We start from the raw sequence: 17,660 nt of genomic DNA, 5'->3' as shown, positions 1-17,660 counted from the left end.
GGCAGGATGCACCCTGGACAGGTCGCCAGTGACGCAGGGACGTACAAGCATTACAATCAGGATTATAAACATGTACAGGGGCGTACATGTGAAAGATAGCATGCAGGCATAGGGTCAGAATAATTAGCTTAGCAAGAAATAAAGACAAAACAATAAAGAAAAAGCTCACAGTAATTATGGTTATAAAAGTGTGCACAGCCTTATCATTTGCTGAAGCACTATTTAATTTTATTACAGCACTCAGACTTTTTCGGTAAGAGTCTGTCAACTTGGCACATCTTGATTTGGCAGTATTTTGACACTCCACCTGGCAAAAAGTTCTAGGTTTATCACATTGCGAGGGCATCTCCTGTGCACAGCCCTCTTCTGGTCACCCAAGACATTTACAGTTGACTTTAGGCCTGGTCTCTGGAATGTTTGCATGATTTAAATGTATGCTTTTGGTCATCGTCATGCTGAAAGATTCGTTCTCAGCTTTCTAGCAGCAAAGTCATTTGGAGCAATTCATGATTCCCTCCACCTTGATTAAAGCCCTAGTTTCCAGTTGAAGAAAAGCAGCCCCAGAGCATAATACTGCCACCGCCATGCTTCAGCTTGTGTGTGGTGTTCTTTTGCTGACATGCTGTGTTCTTTTTGCACCAACTATTGGAATTATGGACAAAGTTCAACCAAGTTTAAGCAGGTCATAACACATTTTTCCATAAGGTTTTGGGAGACTAAATTCTTTTGGGGGATGCAGTCAGCACCTGCCAGAAATGCCGCCATCTCCTTTAATTTTGCTTTAGGCCTCTTGGCAGCCTCCCTGACTCTCTGATTCTCTGACTTCTAGTTTTCTCATCCATTTTGGAGGAACATCCCTTGGTGATGTCACTGTTGTGCCATTGTTGGTTGTCTGTGTTCCATGGTATATTTACTGCTTTGGATATTCTGTTGTACTCCTCTCATCAGTACCTCTCAATCATATGATCCCGTTTATGCTCTGGCCTTTCCACTAGAATACTACCAAGAAAGTGCCAGGAAATTCCTACAGGAACAGTTGAACTTTGTTGCTTTAATTAGTGGTAATTGTACACTTGTTCTAAGTAAATATGTTTGAATGTGATTGGTTGATTCTGAAAACAGTCACATCCCCAGTTATAGAAAGGTGTGCACACTTATGCAACACCATTTATTGTATATATATTTTTTGGTTTTATTTTAATTTTTACCCTGATTTGTTTTTCACTTTAATTTTTAGGTTGAAATTTCACATTAAAGTTGGCTTCATTTTTCACTTTACAAAAGCATTTATATGGAGGTGTGTAAACTTTTTATACCCACCATACATTTATAAATACAGTGCTGTGGAAACATTTTACATACCTGGAAAATTGAGATTTAAAAAGCTGTTTATCTGCACCTACTTGCTCAAAGAAACACTGATATTAGAATAAAGGCAAATAATATTAATACAGTCATTTTTATAATTACTGATTTTTTTTCTTGTTTAACCACTTCCAAACCTCTCTTTGTAGCAGTCCAGCATTAACTGTACATATAATAATCCTGTTTGGCTAATACATTTTTCATTATATCAAATCATTTATGCTTCTGATGGAATCAAACAAATCCATGTGGCAGCTGGAGTCATCCCAGAGAAATCTGTGCTCTTCAGCCTAGCTCACAAGACATCAACATACTATTTTACAAACAAGAAATTCTTGTTACTTTGCACTGCGTTACTGTTTGTTTGCATTTATTCAAATGTTAAATGGTTCCTGTCCAGTTAAATAGTCTTAAACAGTTTGCTTAAATGTGTAAGACTTTTTCCCAGTACTGTATATATTAGAAAGACACAGTGGATACATGATTGTGAATTTCCCCACTGTGGGACTAATAAAGGATTATCTTATCTTATCTTATGATCTTTGGTCAAAATCAGCTGCATTGGCAAGTAACCAGCTATGGCATCTACAGTTTGTGGATTGCAAGTTACAATTGAATATTAAAGGTATGGCAGCATATGAGGTCCAGCTAGTGGGCAGTGACTGTGTGTAGGTGAGGAGGTGGGATCACATGTCCGTGTGTGTACATATTTGTGTATTGCACGTCTTTGACTTTGCCCTGCCTGTATCTGTTGTGTGATCTAGTGACAGCAGTTAACCTCTGAGGTTGCTGTTTCATCACAGTTTGGAAACCACAGCTGACAGACAGTTCCTGCTACGTGTGCTGACATTGACTCAGTCTTTAACGGTCGTCCATATCCTGCGTTTTTCTCGTTATTTATTTATTTTGTTCATTTTGTTTATTTAGTCACGATGCAGTTTGCATGACAATTTCCAAGCTTTCTGTATCTCTTAGAATTAAGCTGTTGGTTTGCTTTTAAGATTGACACAGATGACCTGTTTTCTAATTGAAAAATGTCTGTTGGATCCTTAAGAAAAAGCAAACACTCCTTATAACTTCAGTGCAAGTGGGTGGAGTTAAACCACTATAGGTTGAATAGGTCGATGTATGTAAATGTGACATTCCAAGACTATAAGTTCTATCATTGCGGCAGCGATTGGAGCAGATGCTGCAAGAGGAGTTGCCTTTGAGGGCCCTATAGGTTTGATTGAAAGATCACACTGCCTGAATCATGTACTAATCATGTTGTGGGCTGGAGGTTAGGGAACCGGATCTGTGACCGGAAGGTTGCCGGTTTGATCCCCAGAGCTGACTGAGGTGCCCTTGATCAAGATACCTAACCCCCCAACTGCTCCCCAGGTGCTGCGGATAGGGCTTCCCACCGCTCCGGGCAAGTGTGCTCACTAGTGTGTGTATGTTTCACTGCACAGATGGGTTAAATGTGAAAGGTGAAATTTAACTCACTTATGTACTATAAAATGTCATGTGCCCTCAGCGACCGCTTCTATGTTGAGTTCAGCTCTAAAAATATCTCTGCCTTGTTGCTGTGGAACCTACAAAACAAACCCTCTGTCCAAGCCTTGGTGGGTGGCAGCTTCACTGTTTAATGGAGCCCTAAACGAGGCCTCGGACTGCGAGCTGGAAAAACAGCCATGAAAACACAAAGTAAAATTTATCGTTTTACTCACATGAGGGTCTCTGCCCTCCAGTCCGTTACCTGAAACTCCATTCTCAGCAGTGAGTGTGGCATTAGTGTAAGCGCACAGAGAAAATACAGTCAGTTTTTGTGTTTCGTGCTGAATTGTTGTTCAATACCATGTAGGTACCGAAATCTTCACAGTGGGTACATTAGATTTTTTTTAACACTGAAAATAAAGGTTCAAATGGATTTAGATAAGTTTGGATTTCTGTTTTAGCCAGTGTGACCTAAATTATGCAGACATTAATAGTCCATTCTGCTAAAGTCCAATAAACAGCACGAGGTTTTCCACTGACTAACAGGAGCTGAAGCTCTACAGAGATACGCTGTTTGTGTGGTACAGGTTGAGGCTCTGCTTCAGCTCGGAGCTATGAGCTCTGCTGTTTAAGATGTGCATTCTTTTTTTGTTTTGGTTCTGTTTAATTTTTTGGTCTGTAAAACTGAAAATCGATGTGAAAAGACCTTGCAGCTTTGTTGCCTCTCTGGTGCAAATTGAAGCTGTTTTAGATGTACAAGATATGTAACTACAAAATATTTGCGTTTTAAACGTTGAAAAAAATGGGTATTTATGCACACTTTTTGTCTGATTTATTGATTTTTTGTAATTGCTCATCCTCACAGCTCTTTAAATTTCTAATTGCAGTATCAGCAACGACAGTTACTGTGGTTTTTGTTGCTTTTGTTATTGTTAACCTCTTATTCTCCAGGGTATATTTTAGTTTGTCCATCTGAATTTACATGACCAAATCGTGAAGCAAAGTAACTGCATGAAATGAATGTAAATTATTTATTTATTTATTTTGTAAAAGCTCCCCTCAAATGAACAGAACATGTTTTATGATCTACACTTATAACTATATGCTTACAATTTACTACTGAAAGCCAAAAATCTCAGACGCTCTTTGTGTTATTTTATATTAGTAATGTTTACAGAGCAGATCACTGAAGAGACGTCTGTTTATAGTTTATAGCCCAGATTTGGGGAAAAACCTGTCGACTTTCAGTAGAAAAACAAACTGAGTTCAGCTTCTTTTATTATAAGGGTTTAAAATGACATCACCATCTATTTGACTGGAAAGAAGAGTTACAGCCTCATACGACGCCCAGCTTCTGAATGCAGTTATGAAGAACATGAGGAAGTGCATTTTGGAACCACCGGTGGTCTCAAGGAGTTGAAGAGGTTAAAGTGTTTAAAACGCTGGTGCACGCTGAAATTAACTAAAATTTAAATATATAAATACAGTTAACACCTGCAATCCTACTGCTTACTGTTCAGATTATATCTATGTAAATGAGTGCTTTTGCAGGGAGACTAGCAGTAAACTGTTTCGCTGCTGTTGGGACAAAACATCCATTTTGTCGTTTTTCTTTTTTTGGGGGGTGTAATTTTGCATTAATTTCATGATGAGTAGACCAAAAGAAACAGCCCAAAATTACTTCAAAAACCAGCTGGTTACATTGACTTACATTAAAAGTAAAGCAAGTTATTTCCTTCTCCTGTAAAGCTCTCATTTTGGAGATACGTTGTTTTGTTCCGACAGCAGTGATTTGCTTCTACCTCTAAGGGTGGGAGGTATGGCAAAAATATCATGATACTTGGAGATTTTCATGATACACTGTATCGCCCAAAGTATGTGAACACATGATCACACCTGTATTAGTTTGTTACACATCCCATTCAAAAACTATTGGCATTAAGTGTGTCTGGCATGTGTGACATCAGACACTGATATTAGACTAGGAGGCCTTCATTGGAACTAAGGGGCCCAAACACTGAAAAACACCTCAGAACATTATCCCTCCTCCACCAAACTTTACTGTTGGTACTATGCATTCCGGTAGGTAGTGCTCTCCTGGCATCACTCCAGAGAACAGGTTTCTACTGCTCCAGAGTCCAGTGGCGGCGTGCTTTACACCACTCCAGCCGACGCCTAGCATTGTACTAGTGATCTTAGGCTTGTGTACAGCTGCTTGTCCATGGAAACTCATTTCATTGAAGACTAAAAACCTTTGAGTACTGAGTCCAGAGTCCAGGCATGATGCTGTCTCTCCTGGACAGTTTCAGTGCAGCAGCAGGTTTCTCTCACAGCATAGGTCAGAGTTCACACTTCTGGCTTCAACACATGCACTTAAAGGTCACTCAGTGTAGGAAACCTTATCTTCCCCTCAGCCTAAATGCCACATACTGATATAGAGGAGAATAGCCCTGCGGGTGTGTGTGTGTGTGTGTGTGTGTGTGTGTGTGTGTGTGTGTGTGTGTGTGTGTGTGTGTGTGTGTTTCTGGGTGGGTGGGTGGGTGTTTTTTTTTTTTTTTTTTTTTTTTTTTTTGTCTGTAAAACTAAAAATCGATGTGAAAAGATCTTGCAGCTTTGTTGCCTCTCTGGTGCAAAATGAAGCTGTTTTAGATGTACAAGACATGTAACTACAAAATATTTGAGTTTTAAACAATGACAAAATGGGTATTTATAAATACTTTTTGTCTGATTTATTGATATTTTTTGTAATTACTCATCCTCCCAGCTCTATAAAATGCTAAATGCAGTATCAGTAATGACAATTACTGTGTTTTTGATGCTTTTGTTATTGTTAAAATCTGTGTGAGGGTTTCAGGGTGTGTGTGTGGAACTAGAGATTTTTGGCAACCCTACTGAACCTGGTAACCCTGAACTCATGTAGCTTTTGGTGCTTCATAAGAATGGTGCTTTGTGTCCTTGTTAGTTCTGTGTCTCTCCTCCTTATGCTTTAAAAAAAACATATTATTATTGGTTATACATTATATATTAATATATAAACTAATACATTTTAAAAACACCTCTACCTTTGCTACCAAACGTAAAGCAAAATTACATCTTTACATCAAATTCTGGAGGGTAGTTAATCATTTAAAGGGGATGGTAACATCGTAAACATTTAATTATGCAAAATCATTGACAACTCCATTGAATTATTTAATAAAAGAGGTTACGTTTTAAAACAAACTGCTGTTGGATGGTGCATTGGATTAAAGTGTGAAAATAAGTGAATGAAAGCTTTTTTGAGTATCAGTCTGTTTTCCAGGTCTCTTTTTCTGTGAATTCATTGCGGTTAATTCTAGCATGTGTCCTCTTCCCCTCCTGTTTTTAGCTGCTAACAGCGCCTGGATAAGGAAGCATCCAGAATGTGGCTACAACCTGATGAACTCTCCCCATCTGAGGCCAGCCTGGGTGCTGGACAGGGCACTGTGGTATGTGACCTGTGACATCGCAGATGGAAAGTACGCTGAGCGAGGCGTCCCAGCACTCATACAGAGCGAGCATCACCTCAATGTCAGTGTGTTTGTAGGCAGATTTTTATCTGTACTTTTTCGCTTTATGTAATCACTTTAAAAGACGATCCAGTTTCTCTCTCCTCCTCTCAGGCCATCCGAGGAATCTTCTGGCAGGACGTGTTTCCCAAGATTAAGCTGTGGGAGTTTTTCCAGGTCAAAGTTGAGCCTCTAGTGGAGCAGTTCCGGACTTTGCTCCAAACTGGTGGGTTTTTTTTTTTATTTCAAATTATGTCAAAAACTGAAAATCGAGAGAAATGGAGATAAAAAGTTTTGTTCCGACAACAGCGATATGCTCATATACAGCAACCAATTGCCAGTGATATTCCTGTTTTCACATTTCTATTCAAAAGATGATTGCAGGCTTGAAAGATCACAATTATTTTATATTAACTTAGCAAATAAATTAAAATGGTGCATTACAATTAGCAGGAAATGCAGTATTCTTTGTAGAGGATGGTTTAACTTATCTTCACTTCCAAAACCAACAAAACGTGATTTGCCCGGGGTGCCCAAACTTTTGCATACAGCTGCAAGAGTGTGAGCAGTGAGTGGGCAGCAAAAAACTTTCAAAAGAAATGAAAACATTTTAAACACAATGGTGGCATACAGTTTTGTTATAACCAATTATAAAGCAGAATCAACTCCAAACTGAAAATCCTCCATTGTTATGATTTCATCTTTGTTTTTTACCCTTTCTTTCAAATGTATCATCACCAACTAGACTGACTGCAGGTCAGTTGCTTTCAAGGGTGAAACTTGAAATAGTCCATAAAGAACACAAAGCAAAGTGCAACCTTGAGAGATTTTTTTCTTCAGACCAGGTTAAACTGTATTTACCTATTCATTACAAACTGTGCGCAGGGGCCAAACCGGACAGGAGTAAAACAGATGGCAAGAAGCAGCTGAGGGTCATCCAGGACCCTCAGTACAGACGCTTTGGAAACACAGTGGACATGAATGCAGCCCTGGAGATGTTTGTGCCCAATGGGTCAGTGTGGTACTGCACGTTTCGCTGAACATGTAGCCTTGTGCTGCATCTGTGTTTTGATGGTAGACAGTTAACAGCAAACCAGATGGTCCGTTTCTTTCAGTGGAGTGGCGACCGAAACTGCTGAGTAATGCAGAGAGTTCCTCCAGGGGTTCTCCCCTGTACACACTGTTCCTTCACGTTCTCCCCTTTACACCCTGTTCCTTCACGTTCTCCCCATACACCCTGTTCCTTCACGTTCTCCCCTATACACCCTGTTCCTTCACTTTCTCCCCTATACACCCTGTTCCTTCACGTTCTCCCCTGTACACACTGTTCCTTCACGTTCTCCCCTTTACACCCTGTTCCTTCACGTTCTCCCCATACACCCTGTTCCTTCACGTTCTCCCCTATACACCCTGTTCCTTCACGTTCTCCCCTATACACCCTGTTCCTTCACGTTCTCCTCTATACACACTGTTCCTTCATGTTCTACACACTTCTATTCAGTGTCTTGAAAAGAGCAAGGCCTGGGCTTTTTGTTCTCAAAAAGCCCATAATAGTCGATAATTTGACCGCATGCACAGATTTTTTTCTGTTATAGAAACAGTCCAGGGGCCATTGAGGATTGCTGTAACTGGCTCAGGAAGAGACTAGAGGAACTGAATGCAGAACAGTGCAGAGAGGTCAACTATCATCAGGAACAGGTCAGCTCCACTTATTTATCTGTCTGACTATCTGGTCTCTCTGTTTTCAATTTCCTTCCCAGTGGTTTCAGTTGGTTACTCTATCTCATCCTCCTCTAGGCTACTAACTGTTGCCTTGGTACAGTGTCTTATGAGCGCTTGGCTGGTCATGGTCCCAAGCTTGGCCCCGTCACCAGAAAACACCCTCTGGTCACAAGGTAACACCATACAACTAATTTTTTGATATACCTCGAGTCTCTAAGAGATGCGTTGTTCATATGATAAACAAACAGAGGGGGCAAGTACACCAAACATGTCTTACAATGTACTGACCTTCTGTTTTACCTTTGCAGGTATTTCACTTTCCCGTTTAAAGAGTCGACTCTGGAGCACGACCTGCCACTCATGGACCAACCAGACAAAGCGTGTCATTTCCTGGCCCACAATGGCTGGGTGATGGGGGACGATCCACTAAGGAACTTCGCAGAACCAGGTCAGCCTCTTAACACATGTTTTTTTTATTGTCTTTCGCTGTCGTGTCTAGGTAGCGTCATGTATATTTGTCCTGTATATTATCATGTACACTCATCATCAGAAAAACAGAAGGAATCAACCGACAGGAATGAAACTTGTTTGACATTGTGAGACATGCGAGTGATTTAAGTTTCATGCTTGACCGTGCATGTGACGTGAGCAACGACAGGCGTCATTGCTGTAGCTGAATGACTATATAAGGTTGTCCCATTGCACATGCTTTCCATTCTGACTCATGCTGTTGTATTGGTAGCATGCTTTGGAAGCAAAGTTTGCCTTGGAGAAGAGTTCAAAGACAATTCGAGCAGTTGGAGGAGTTCGAGAGGGGCCACATCATAGGGTTCCGGGAAGTGGGATGGTTGACATGTTGCACGCCATACCGGTCGTATGGATATTGCCATAGCACACTGTTGGTGGCAGTGGATAGAAGAAGGCACACACTGGCGACATGAAGGATCTGGGAAACATAAAACTTGGAAAGGGAGAACCAACAGATCATCCAACATGCGCTGAGTGACCCAACAGCCAATATTGCAGACATTCATCGAGCAGTGATGCCCTGCACGAGTCATCAGACGGCTGCATGGCGCAGGAATACGTGCACGCAAATCGTTATGATGACTGCCCTTATCACCACATCAACGTCATCAAAGACTGCAATGGTGTTATGCCAAACTGTCATGGAGTGACTCAGAATGGCAGCGGATCGTCTTCAGTGACGAGTCTTGGTGGAGACGACCAACGAAGCCACATGTGGAGGCATGGTGGTCAGCACCAAGGTGAACCATGTGTTGTCACGCGTCACACATCCAGAAGGCCTGGTGTCGTGGTGTGGGGTGCAATTTTGTTCAGTGCCAAATCACCTTTGGTCTTCATTACAGGTTCTGCAACCAGTGGCCCTTCCTTTTCTGAATGCACACTCCGGTGCGCTATTCCAACAGGACATTGCAATTCAACACTTCCTTCTGGGTGCAACTATTTTTTGACAATGACTGTATTGTTGTTCTGAGTAATCATTGTCTTGTGTATATACTGTTCTGCATATTTATTTTCAGGTGTATTTACTGTATATTCAGCACTTGGTTCACACTGTAGTGTATCTGCACTTTATGTAGTCCTGTGTAATACAATGCTGTGGTGTGTTGCACCATTAAGCCTGAAGAATGACATTTAATTCCAATGTATACAAGTTATATTGAGGAATATCAATAAAGACCACTTCACTTAACTTGGACAGAAACAGAACAGAACATGGTGGGAGAGAAAAAGGATAGGACATAAACAGGACAGGAGAGAAACACCAAGTGGCTGGGTGATGGGGGAAGATTCGCTGAGAAACTTTGCAGACCCAAGTCAGTTTCTCAGTATAGTCAAGGGGTCTTTTTAACCACCTGCTTAGCAGTTAAGACAGGGACAGGACAGAGAGAGGACAAGACGTCCCTGGAAGAAATTGGTCTTAACAGATAAAGGTCGCCATATAAACTACATGCTGTTAAGATGCTCATAAAGACTTGTATACATGAAGTGATGGTATAAGAACCACCACACTAAGAACATCTGCCAATATGGTGTACATGTAATAGTATAACTAATAATAATAAGGAAAGTGAAATTAGTTTTCTTGCAGTTAGATGTGATTCCTGTCCCTGTTGGTAAATAATTTAATTCAGCCAAGTTAATATGCAGGAAGTTTTCCTGTAAGCTTGTAGTTTCCGTTTTGACCACATAGTGGAGCTGTCAGCCCATATTTTAAAGACAGAGTGGCAGTATGTGCTGTGTGTTTTGTTTGCCAGAACAGTAAGAGCCGTTTCTTCACTGTTTCCCCCACTCAGGCTCTAACGTGTACATCAGGAGAGAGCTGATTGCCTGGGGCGACAGTGTAAAGCTTCGCTATGGTAACGGCCCAGAAGACTGCCCATACCTGTGGGCTCACATGCAGAAATACACGGAGATCACAGCCAAATACTTTGCAGGCGTCCGGCTAGACAACTGCCACTCCACGCCGCTGCATGTAGCTGAGGTACAGTGCCTGACTGGATTAGTATGAATGGAAAATATTTCATAAAAAGTTTAATAAACAGTGCTGAATCAGGATTTTATAAATATTTTATTAAAATTGCTCTATTCTTCTTCTGGCCACTTCATGAGCTCCACCTACCGTATACGTCAACTACAGACTATTGGTGTCCAGTTAAGGACTATAGAATTTTTTGTGCCACCACTTAACATCACTCATCATTGGTCAGTGTATTATTATTATTTAGGTTTGTGTTTCATTCTCAGCACAACAGTGACCCTGACCTGCTGGTGTGTGTGGCGCTGGTACGAGTGTATCAGACACATCAATGTTACTGGACTTTTTATGCATCACTGTCCCTGCTAGGTTCACACCCAAAAATATCCAGACAAGAGTGGCTCTGTGGTCACAGAAAAGGCCTAGAGGATGACTAAAACTGCACATCAGCAGATGAGCTACAGTCTCTAACTGTACACCAGGAAGGTGGAGCTACAAGAGAGGGGTTTCTAATAAAGTGGCTGTTGAGGGTATAACTTTCAGTGATGGGCCTCAAAGTCTCTTGATAGTGTTTATGTTAATTAATTGTTTATCCAAAGACATCTCTGCCTTTTCATTGTACCATATAAAGCGCTTTGTTCTTATTAATGTAGAATGTTAAAGGAATAATTTGTTGAAAAATCACATTCGTAATTTTGTTCTTACTTCAAATGTGGTCGTTCAGTCAGGACGTGTTTGGTGGATGAGATTTGCTATTTACTTTTGCACTGCACCTACAAGGCTAATGTAGCTTGCATATAATGGAAGCACACCAGTTAGCATTGTGCTAAAATATAGCACACCAGTTAGCGTTGTGCTAACTGCGTGCCAGAATCGTCACATACTTGTCTGAAGCTATATGGAGTTATGTAATCTCAAATAGACTGGCTGTCAGTTTGAGAACTTAACGCTCACGTAGACAGCCAACATTACAAACTGTTTTTCCGTGTGATGCATGCAGTTACACACTTCCACCAGGGAGGTCTCCAAATCTCCAAAAGTTATATAGTGCAGCTCTAAGTTGATTTGTCAGTTGTAGCCCATAGTTTGGGTAGCTGGCTTTGATGTATAATAGTGCTTTTAGTTTAATTGCAGACTTTTATGCTGCATCATTTCAATACACAGCTTTAAATGTGTGTAGCATTACTTATATCTTGGCTGCTTAGCGACCTTGTAATTCAGACAGTCCAGTGACAGTTGTGGGGAAAATGTAAGCAAGACAAAACCAGTGCCATTCATTTTTCAAATCGAGAAAGCCTGCTTAGACCTGGAGTTCCTAATTTGGGCAGGACAGTGACTGAAGAATGACACACTTCAGAGGTCTTTTGTTTTCTACAAGTTTTTTGCACATGATGTCACGGCACTGTGCTGCTATTGCACGGGTTGCAAGGGCAGGAAGTGTTTTTCTGCGTAGGAATCACGATCACAAGCTCTGAAAAGGCCTGTGGTTTGCATCATTTATGGTTGCTCAAGTCAATCTATCAGAGAAACCACAAGGAGTTTTTACCGAGTACCAAAAGTTGATGTTCATAAGGGAGAAATATGCAGGAAATTGACAGGAAAGCCAGCAAAAATGGTTTGTGAAAGTTCGCCTGCGGTTGGCAGAAGTAGAGGGTGTGCACTGGTGATAGATGTAAAACAATAACTACAAACAATCTTAAATTAGCACTTAAGTTGGGTTTAGCAATTACACAAAAGACAGGCGAGTGTGAATAACTAGCCCTGCCATGCCAGCTTCTTTTTCACATTTTTCTGTTCTACCTTAAATGATGCAGCAGTTACAGTCTGGTGTCGAGCGCACCATTTAAGATGGAACAGGAAAATTAGAATAGGAAGCCAAACTGAGCCTCGTAAAGTTGTGTGTCTTTTGTTTGCTTTCATTAGTTTTCTTGAGTAGAAGGATGTCTGGAGGACAAGGTTGCTGTTTATATATATATATCACTGCTGTCGGAACAAAAAACCTCGTACCTACATTTTTGTCATTTTTCAGCTTTTTACATAATTTGAAAATACCTGTTACCCTTTATATTGTGTGTAAATTTCATGATGAATGGACAAAGATAAACAGCACAAAATGACTTGGAAAACATTCTGGTTCCATTGACTTACATTAAACGTGGAGTAGGTTTTTTCCTTCTCCTGTAAAGTTACCGTTTTGGAGATACAAGGTTTTCTTCTGGCAACAGCAATATGCTGCCTCTATAGCAGGCAAGTCTTTGAATTCAGTTGAAAAATCGTATTTCATAACATCTGGATCACCTCCAACATATACTGTGATATTTCTCTCATAATGTCATCTAAACTAGCCCAGTATGGCCTTGCCTTCACCTCGTCCATTCTGCTTTTCACGTCCTGCCCCCCGTCTGGATTTGGCATGTCATTGAAATCACATGACTGTTGCTTAGTAGCCACATTAGCTTTGTAGCTCCAGTGCAAAAATAAAGAAGCAAAGTTAACAAATGTCCTTCCCTAATCGATTTCATTTGGGGTAAGATTGGATTTTTAACTAAACTATTTCTTTGATAGTACCATAAGAAATAGACCACACTTGGTCACATGAAGACAAATCCACTCTTACGTTCTCACTCTGCAGGCCATGCTGGCTGCGGCCAGGGCGGTCAGGCCCAATCTGTATGTGATAGCTGAGCTGTTTACGGGCAGCGAGCTGATTGACAATGTGTTTGTAAACCGCCTGGGAATAACCAGTCTGATCAGAGGTACTGCCGGGGTGGAGGGTGCGTGAGGGAATGTGGGTTAATGCTGTGCGTTAGCATGACACTAACGGAGTCTTTATGTTTTTGTGTCTCTATATATTAAAACCTCTTCCTTTTCCCTTCATCTCTCTTTACCATGTGCCCTCACTTTGTCATAACCCTCTATATGTAAAATATTAACTTCTATCTTCCACTCAACTCCTCTTCTGTCCTGTCTCTTCCGTTTCTTTTCTGTGGACGGTTTCCTCCCTTTCTATACTAAACCTCCCCTCTGTCTCTCTAACTGGATCTCTTGGCTGGCACTCTCTCCCTCTCTCTCTCCCTCTCTCTCTCCCTCTCTCTCTCTCTCTCTCTCTCTCTCTCTCTCTCTCTCTCTCTGCTGTGGGGTGCTCTAACTTGGGGTCGTAGTTCATGCTGGCAGCAGCCCGTGCCGTCAAGCCTGATCTGTACGTGGTGGCTGAACTATTCACGGGCAGTGAGGAGCTGGACAATGTGTTTGTGACTAGACTAGGCATCTCCTCACTCATCAGAGGTAGGCCATATAACACACTATTTGAAGGATCCACTGATTTATCCACTGATTTTTCTAAAATTCTCCAAAATTCTATTGATGAGACGTATTCAGAGAGGTTTGGTGTGAAATGGTTGATTGTAGAGCGTCAGATTGCTTTAGAGTGATGGTGATAGAAACGAGGGGTCACAATAAATCTACATGTGTCTTCTTAGTATTTATGTAATGATGATAGTAGAATAATGGAATATCTTATTATTATTTTTTTTTCCTTTAAGGAATATTTTGCCTTAAAATGCCCTGCATGCACCAGTCAACCATCAATATATTTAAAACATGTATGTTTTATGACAAAACTATAGTAAAATTATGTCTCAGACATGACAGTATTTTTCATAACAGGGCTGAGCAATATGACAATCATCATCATGATACATTATATCACACATACAGGCATAACATCATGACCACCTCCTTGTTTCAATGTCACTGTCCATTTTATCAGCTCCACTTACTCTATAGCTGCACTTTGTAGTTCTACAGTTACAGACTGTAGTCCATCTGTTTCTCTGATCACGTGGTTATACGTGATTGGTGTCTTTCACAATATGCTTTTCTGAGTACATTGTAGGACTCCCCAGTACTTGTAGAACAATGATCAACTACATGTTTCAGTGCAAAGAGAGCAAAATTACTCCTGTTTACCTTGATTTGGTGAAGTGCATTGTGTGAAATATAAAATAAAAATCACCCTTACTCACCCTTTTTCTGTTATTTAGCATTACTGGCTCTTTTTGGCCTTATTTAACTTATAATATCTATGAAAAATTGAATCAGTGTTGACCTATCATGTATTGTGACAATGTCTCGAAATATTGTGATATATTTTTCCCATGTTGTCCATTTGTCATCATAACCATTCCATCTCATAACTTTCTCTGAGGGACCTTTTAGAAGTGGATGCCTGGTTCCTATCCCCACCACTGTGAACAATTTTGACTCTGTTTCTCTAAACCAGAGCGTTTCACACCAGACCTCTCTGAAAGACTCTGTTTACATCTCAACCATTTAATTATGCAGAACTTTTGAAAATTCGTTGAGTTCCCCTTTAACATACCGAAATCTGGAAGAATGAACAAATAGAACATATATTAAAGATATCGTTACTATCATAATCTCACATCTCAGAAATGGGAACTTAATCTCACATCTCAGAAATGGGAACTTCACTTGAGGAAATAACATTTTCTTAATTGCACTGTATATAAATGTAATTGACTTTCATTATGAGTAATAATGAGTAAATGGCATCATTTTTGTTGGTTCATGAAATGTGCACCAAATAAAAAGGACAGCTGTATTTTTAAAGTGTGAAAAAATGACCCCAGTGATACAAAAAAAGTGAATCTGAAGGCATTAGCAAAAGTTTGGAATCAGTGATTTCAACAATATAAAACCAATATGTTTGCAGACAAATATGTAAAATGATTCTAATCTGCTGTTCCTGCACAGCATCCCAGGTTTTGAATGATCAGTAGGAAACTTAGAAGTGAGTGAGAAGTTGAGAAGCGTTCTAACTGTTATTTCACCAAAACATCACAGGTTTTTCCACAAGCACTTTATCACTCTGCTGAGACGCCATTGCTAAGCAACAACTTTGACAGCTGTAGGAACCATTTGAACATTTTTACTTCTTACTTTGGGCACAAACAGAAAACGGACACTATTAAGATCACATCTGACCGACAGCCAATTTGGTCCGACTCTGAAGATGAGACGACACTAAATTCCCAACCTGTCGTCACCACTGAGCAGCTTTTCAGTCGGCAGCTGTGACAGAAGAACCTAAACAACCTGGAATCAGCCAGAAATGAACCCAATACCATTCGCCAAACTAAACGGGCTGTAAGAAGCTTTACAGACTGGCTGGAACAAAACAACATTAATACTGATCTGGAAAAAACTGACCGAACTGAGCTGAACCTGATATTGGGTCAGATTTATGGCTCAGTCTGATTTGGTCAGACTCTGAAGATCAGACGACACGTTTGGTGAATGGTATTGGGTTAATTTCTGGCTGATTCCTGGTTGTTCAGCTGTTCTTCTGTCACAGCTGCCGACTGGAAAGCTGCTCAGTGGTGATGACGGTTTGGGAATTTAGTATAAGGAGCTGGAGAACGAACTGCCGGCTGAGCAGCGAGTGGGCGGAGCTCGTTACTCTGACGTAAAAAAAGCTGTTGGTTAATGAACTATAATTTGGAGGAAGGAACTGAACATTAAAACATATTAAACCCCGCGTTCACGGCCAGTTTATTCATCTCTTACTGTATTTATTTAACTGTTGTATTAAAGCAGTAGAACACTCCAGGAGTGTGTTATCACCAATAACATCACGGCTGTGATGATCTACGGCCACCAAATCACAGCCGTGATGTTATTTCGTGATAACACACACTCTCTCGGGTTCTGTTGCTTAAATATAGTGATGAACAGAGCTGTAGAAGATTCTCGTATTCTGAGATTCTGTAGAATAAAATGAACATCCAGAATTTGTCATATTTCAACAGTGCAGATGAAATCTCAAGACAGATAACTTGACAAAACAAAACCTAAATTGATAAGTACAGCATAACTTATCATTATGTAGATTCTTATTCACAGAATTCTTGAAATTTATATACTTTATTGTTCAAGTTTGATGTATATAAAACAGAAAAACGGTTAACATGTCAAGTGATTCCAAACTTTTGAACACTAGTCTATAAGATAGGAGGAAATTTGGGAGGAATACTTCACTCTAACTTGGCTAACAGTGAACAAAAGCAAGTTGGTAAGGCATTCTAACTGTAGGCTTATTTAATTGGCCCCTGCTTTCATATAATAAGCATTTTGGGGTAAAGCATTCCTTTAACAGAGCCTGGCAAACTCACATTTAAACTAAACTGACCCAGCCTCCTTTGCTGTTGTGCACTTTTTTTGCATTATTTGGACTCTTTTCTCAGAGCATCTCATCACCCATATCATTGGAAAACCAGAATTCCATCGCTTTTGTGAATTAAAGAAGTTTAAAGTAAGTCAGTCGTTTTGAACTTGGTAGCATGCAGAAAAGGGTCCAATATATGCAACTGTTTCATTTTAAAGAATATTTATGTTATAGATTTTACATAGTTTTAACCCTTAGAAGTGTTCTTTTTAGAACACTATTGAGATTTGATTTTATCATCTAATTCTTTATACACTGCAAAAAATACATTTACATTTACGGCATTTGGCGGAGGCTCTTATCCACAGGGACTTACAATTTAAGCATTTGGTTTTACACAGGAAGGCGAAGGTGGTGTTAAGAGTCTTGCTCAATGACTCTTATTGGTATAGTGTAGGGTCCTTATCCAGGTGGGGGATTGAACCCCAGTCTACAGGTGTTACTTACTACACTATACTAACCAAATTAGTATGTAGTGAAATCAATATCAAGGGAAAACGTCTTAAGTGTAGTCAATGAATGTAATATTTCTCATTATTAGTCTGTTGTAAGAATAGTATAAGATTATTCCACTTGTTTCTGTACATTTGTACTTGTTTTAAGTGATTTTATCTACTGAAAGTGTCTGATTCCATTGGCAGATTAGTTGACTTGTTTTGAGAAATAATGAAGGGTGGCACGGTGGTGTGGTGGGTAGCGCTGTCGCCTCACAGCAAGATGGGCTTGGGTTCGATTCCCCAGCCAGGTGCCAGGGTCCTTTCTGTGTGGAGTTTGCATGTTCTCGCCATGTCAGCGTGGGTTTCCTCCGGGTTCTCCGGCT

General features: G+C 40.3%; 1 protein-coding gene across 2 annotated transcripts in view; it reads left to right on the top strand.

Annotated features, from left to right (window-relative positions):
- Positions 1 to 17,660, top strand: part of agla (amylo-alpha-1, 6-glucosidase, 4-alpha-glucanotransferase a) — a 58,318-nt gene that overhangs the window by 11,472 nt on the left and 29,186 nt on the right. The window contains exons 6-13 of one of the 2 annotated variants that reach the window (XM_017721172.2): positions 6,209 to 6,390; positions 6,483 to 6,594; positions 7,254 to 7,380; positions 7,964 to 8,066; positions 8,166 to 8,263; positions 8,399 to 8,538; positions 10,412 to 10,599; positions 13,755 to 13,878. In XM_017721172.2, the coding sequence (XP_017576661.2) occupies positions 6,209 to 6,390; positions 6,483 to 6,594; positions 7,254 to 7,380; positions 7,964 to 8,066; positions 8,166 to 8,263; positions 8,399 to 8,538; positions 10,412 to 10,599; positions 13,755 to 13,878 (1,074 nt within the window). Of the gene's footprint in view, positions 1 to 6,208; positions 6,391 to 6,482; positions 6,595 to 7,253; positions 7,381 to 7,963; positions 8,067 to 8,165; positions 8,264 to 8,398; positions 8,539 to 10,411; positions 10,600 to 13,225; positions 13,350 to 13,754; positions 13,879 to 17,660 lie in introns of both variants that reach the window. The other variant, XM_017721173.2, reaches the window with a different exon arrangement.

Source organism: Pygocentrus nattereri, chromosome 17, assembly GCF_015220715.1.
Source record: "Pygocentrus nattereri isolate fPygNat1 chromosome 17, fPygNat1.pri, whole genome shotgun sequence".
Lineage (NCBI taxonomy): Eukaryota > Metazoa > Chordata > Actinopteri > Characiformes > Serrasalmidae > Pygocentrus > Pygocentrus nattereri.
This window is presented reverse-complemented; position numbering and strand designations above follow the sequence as displayed.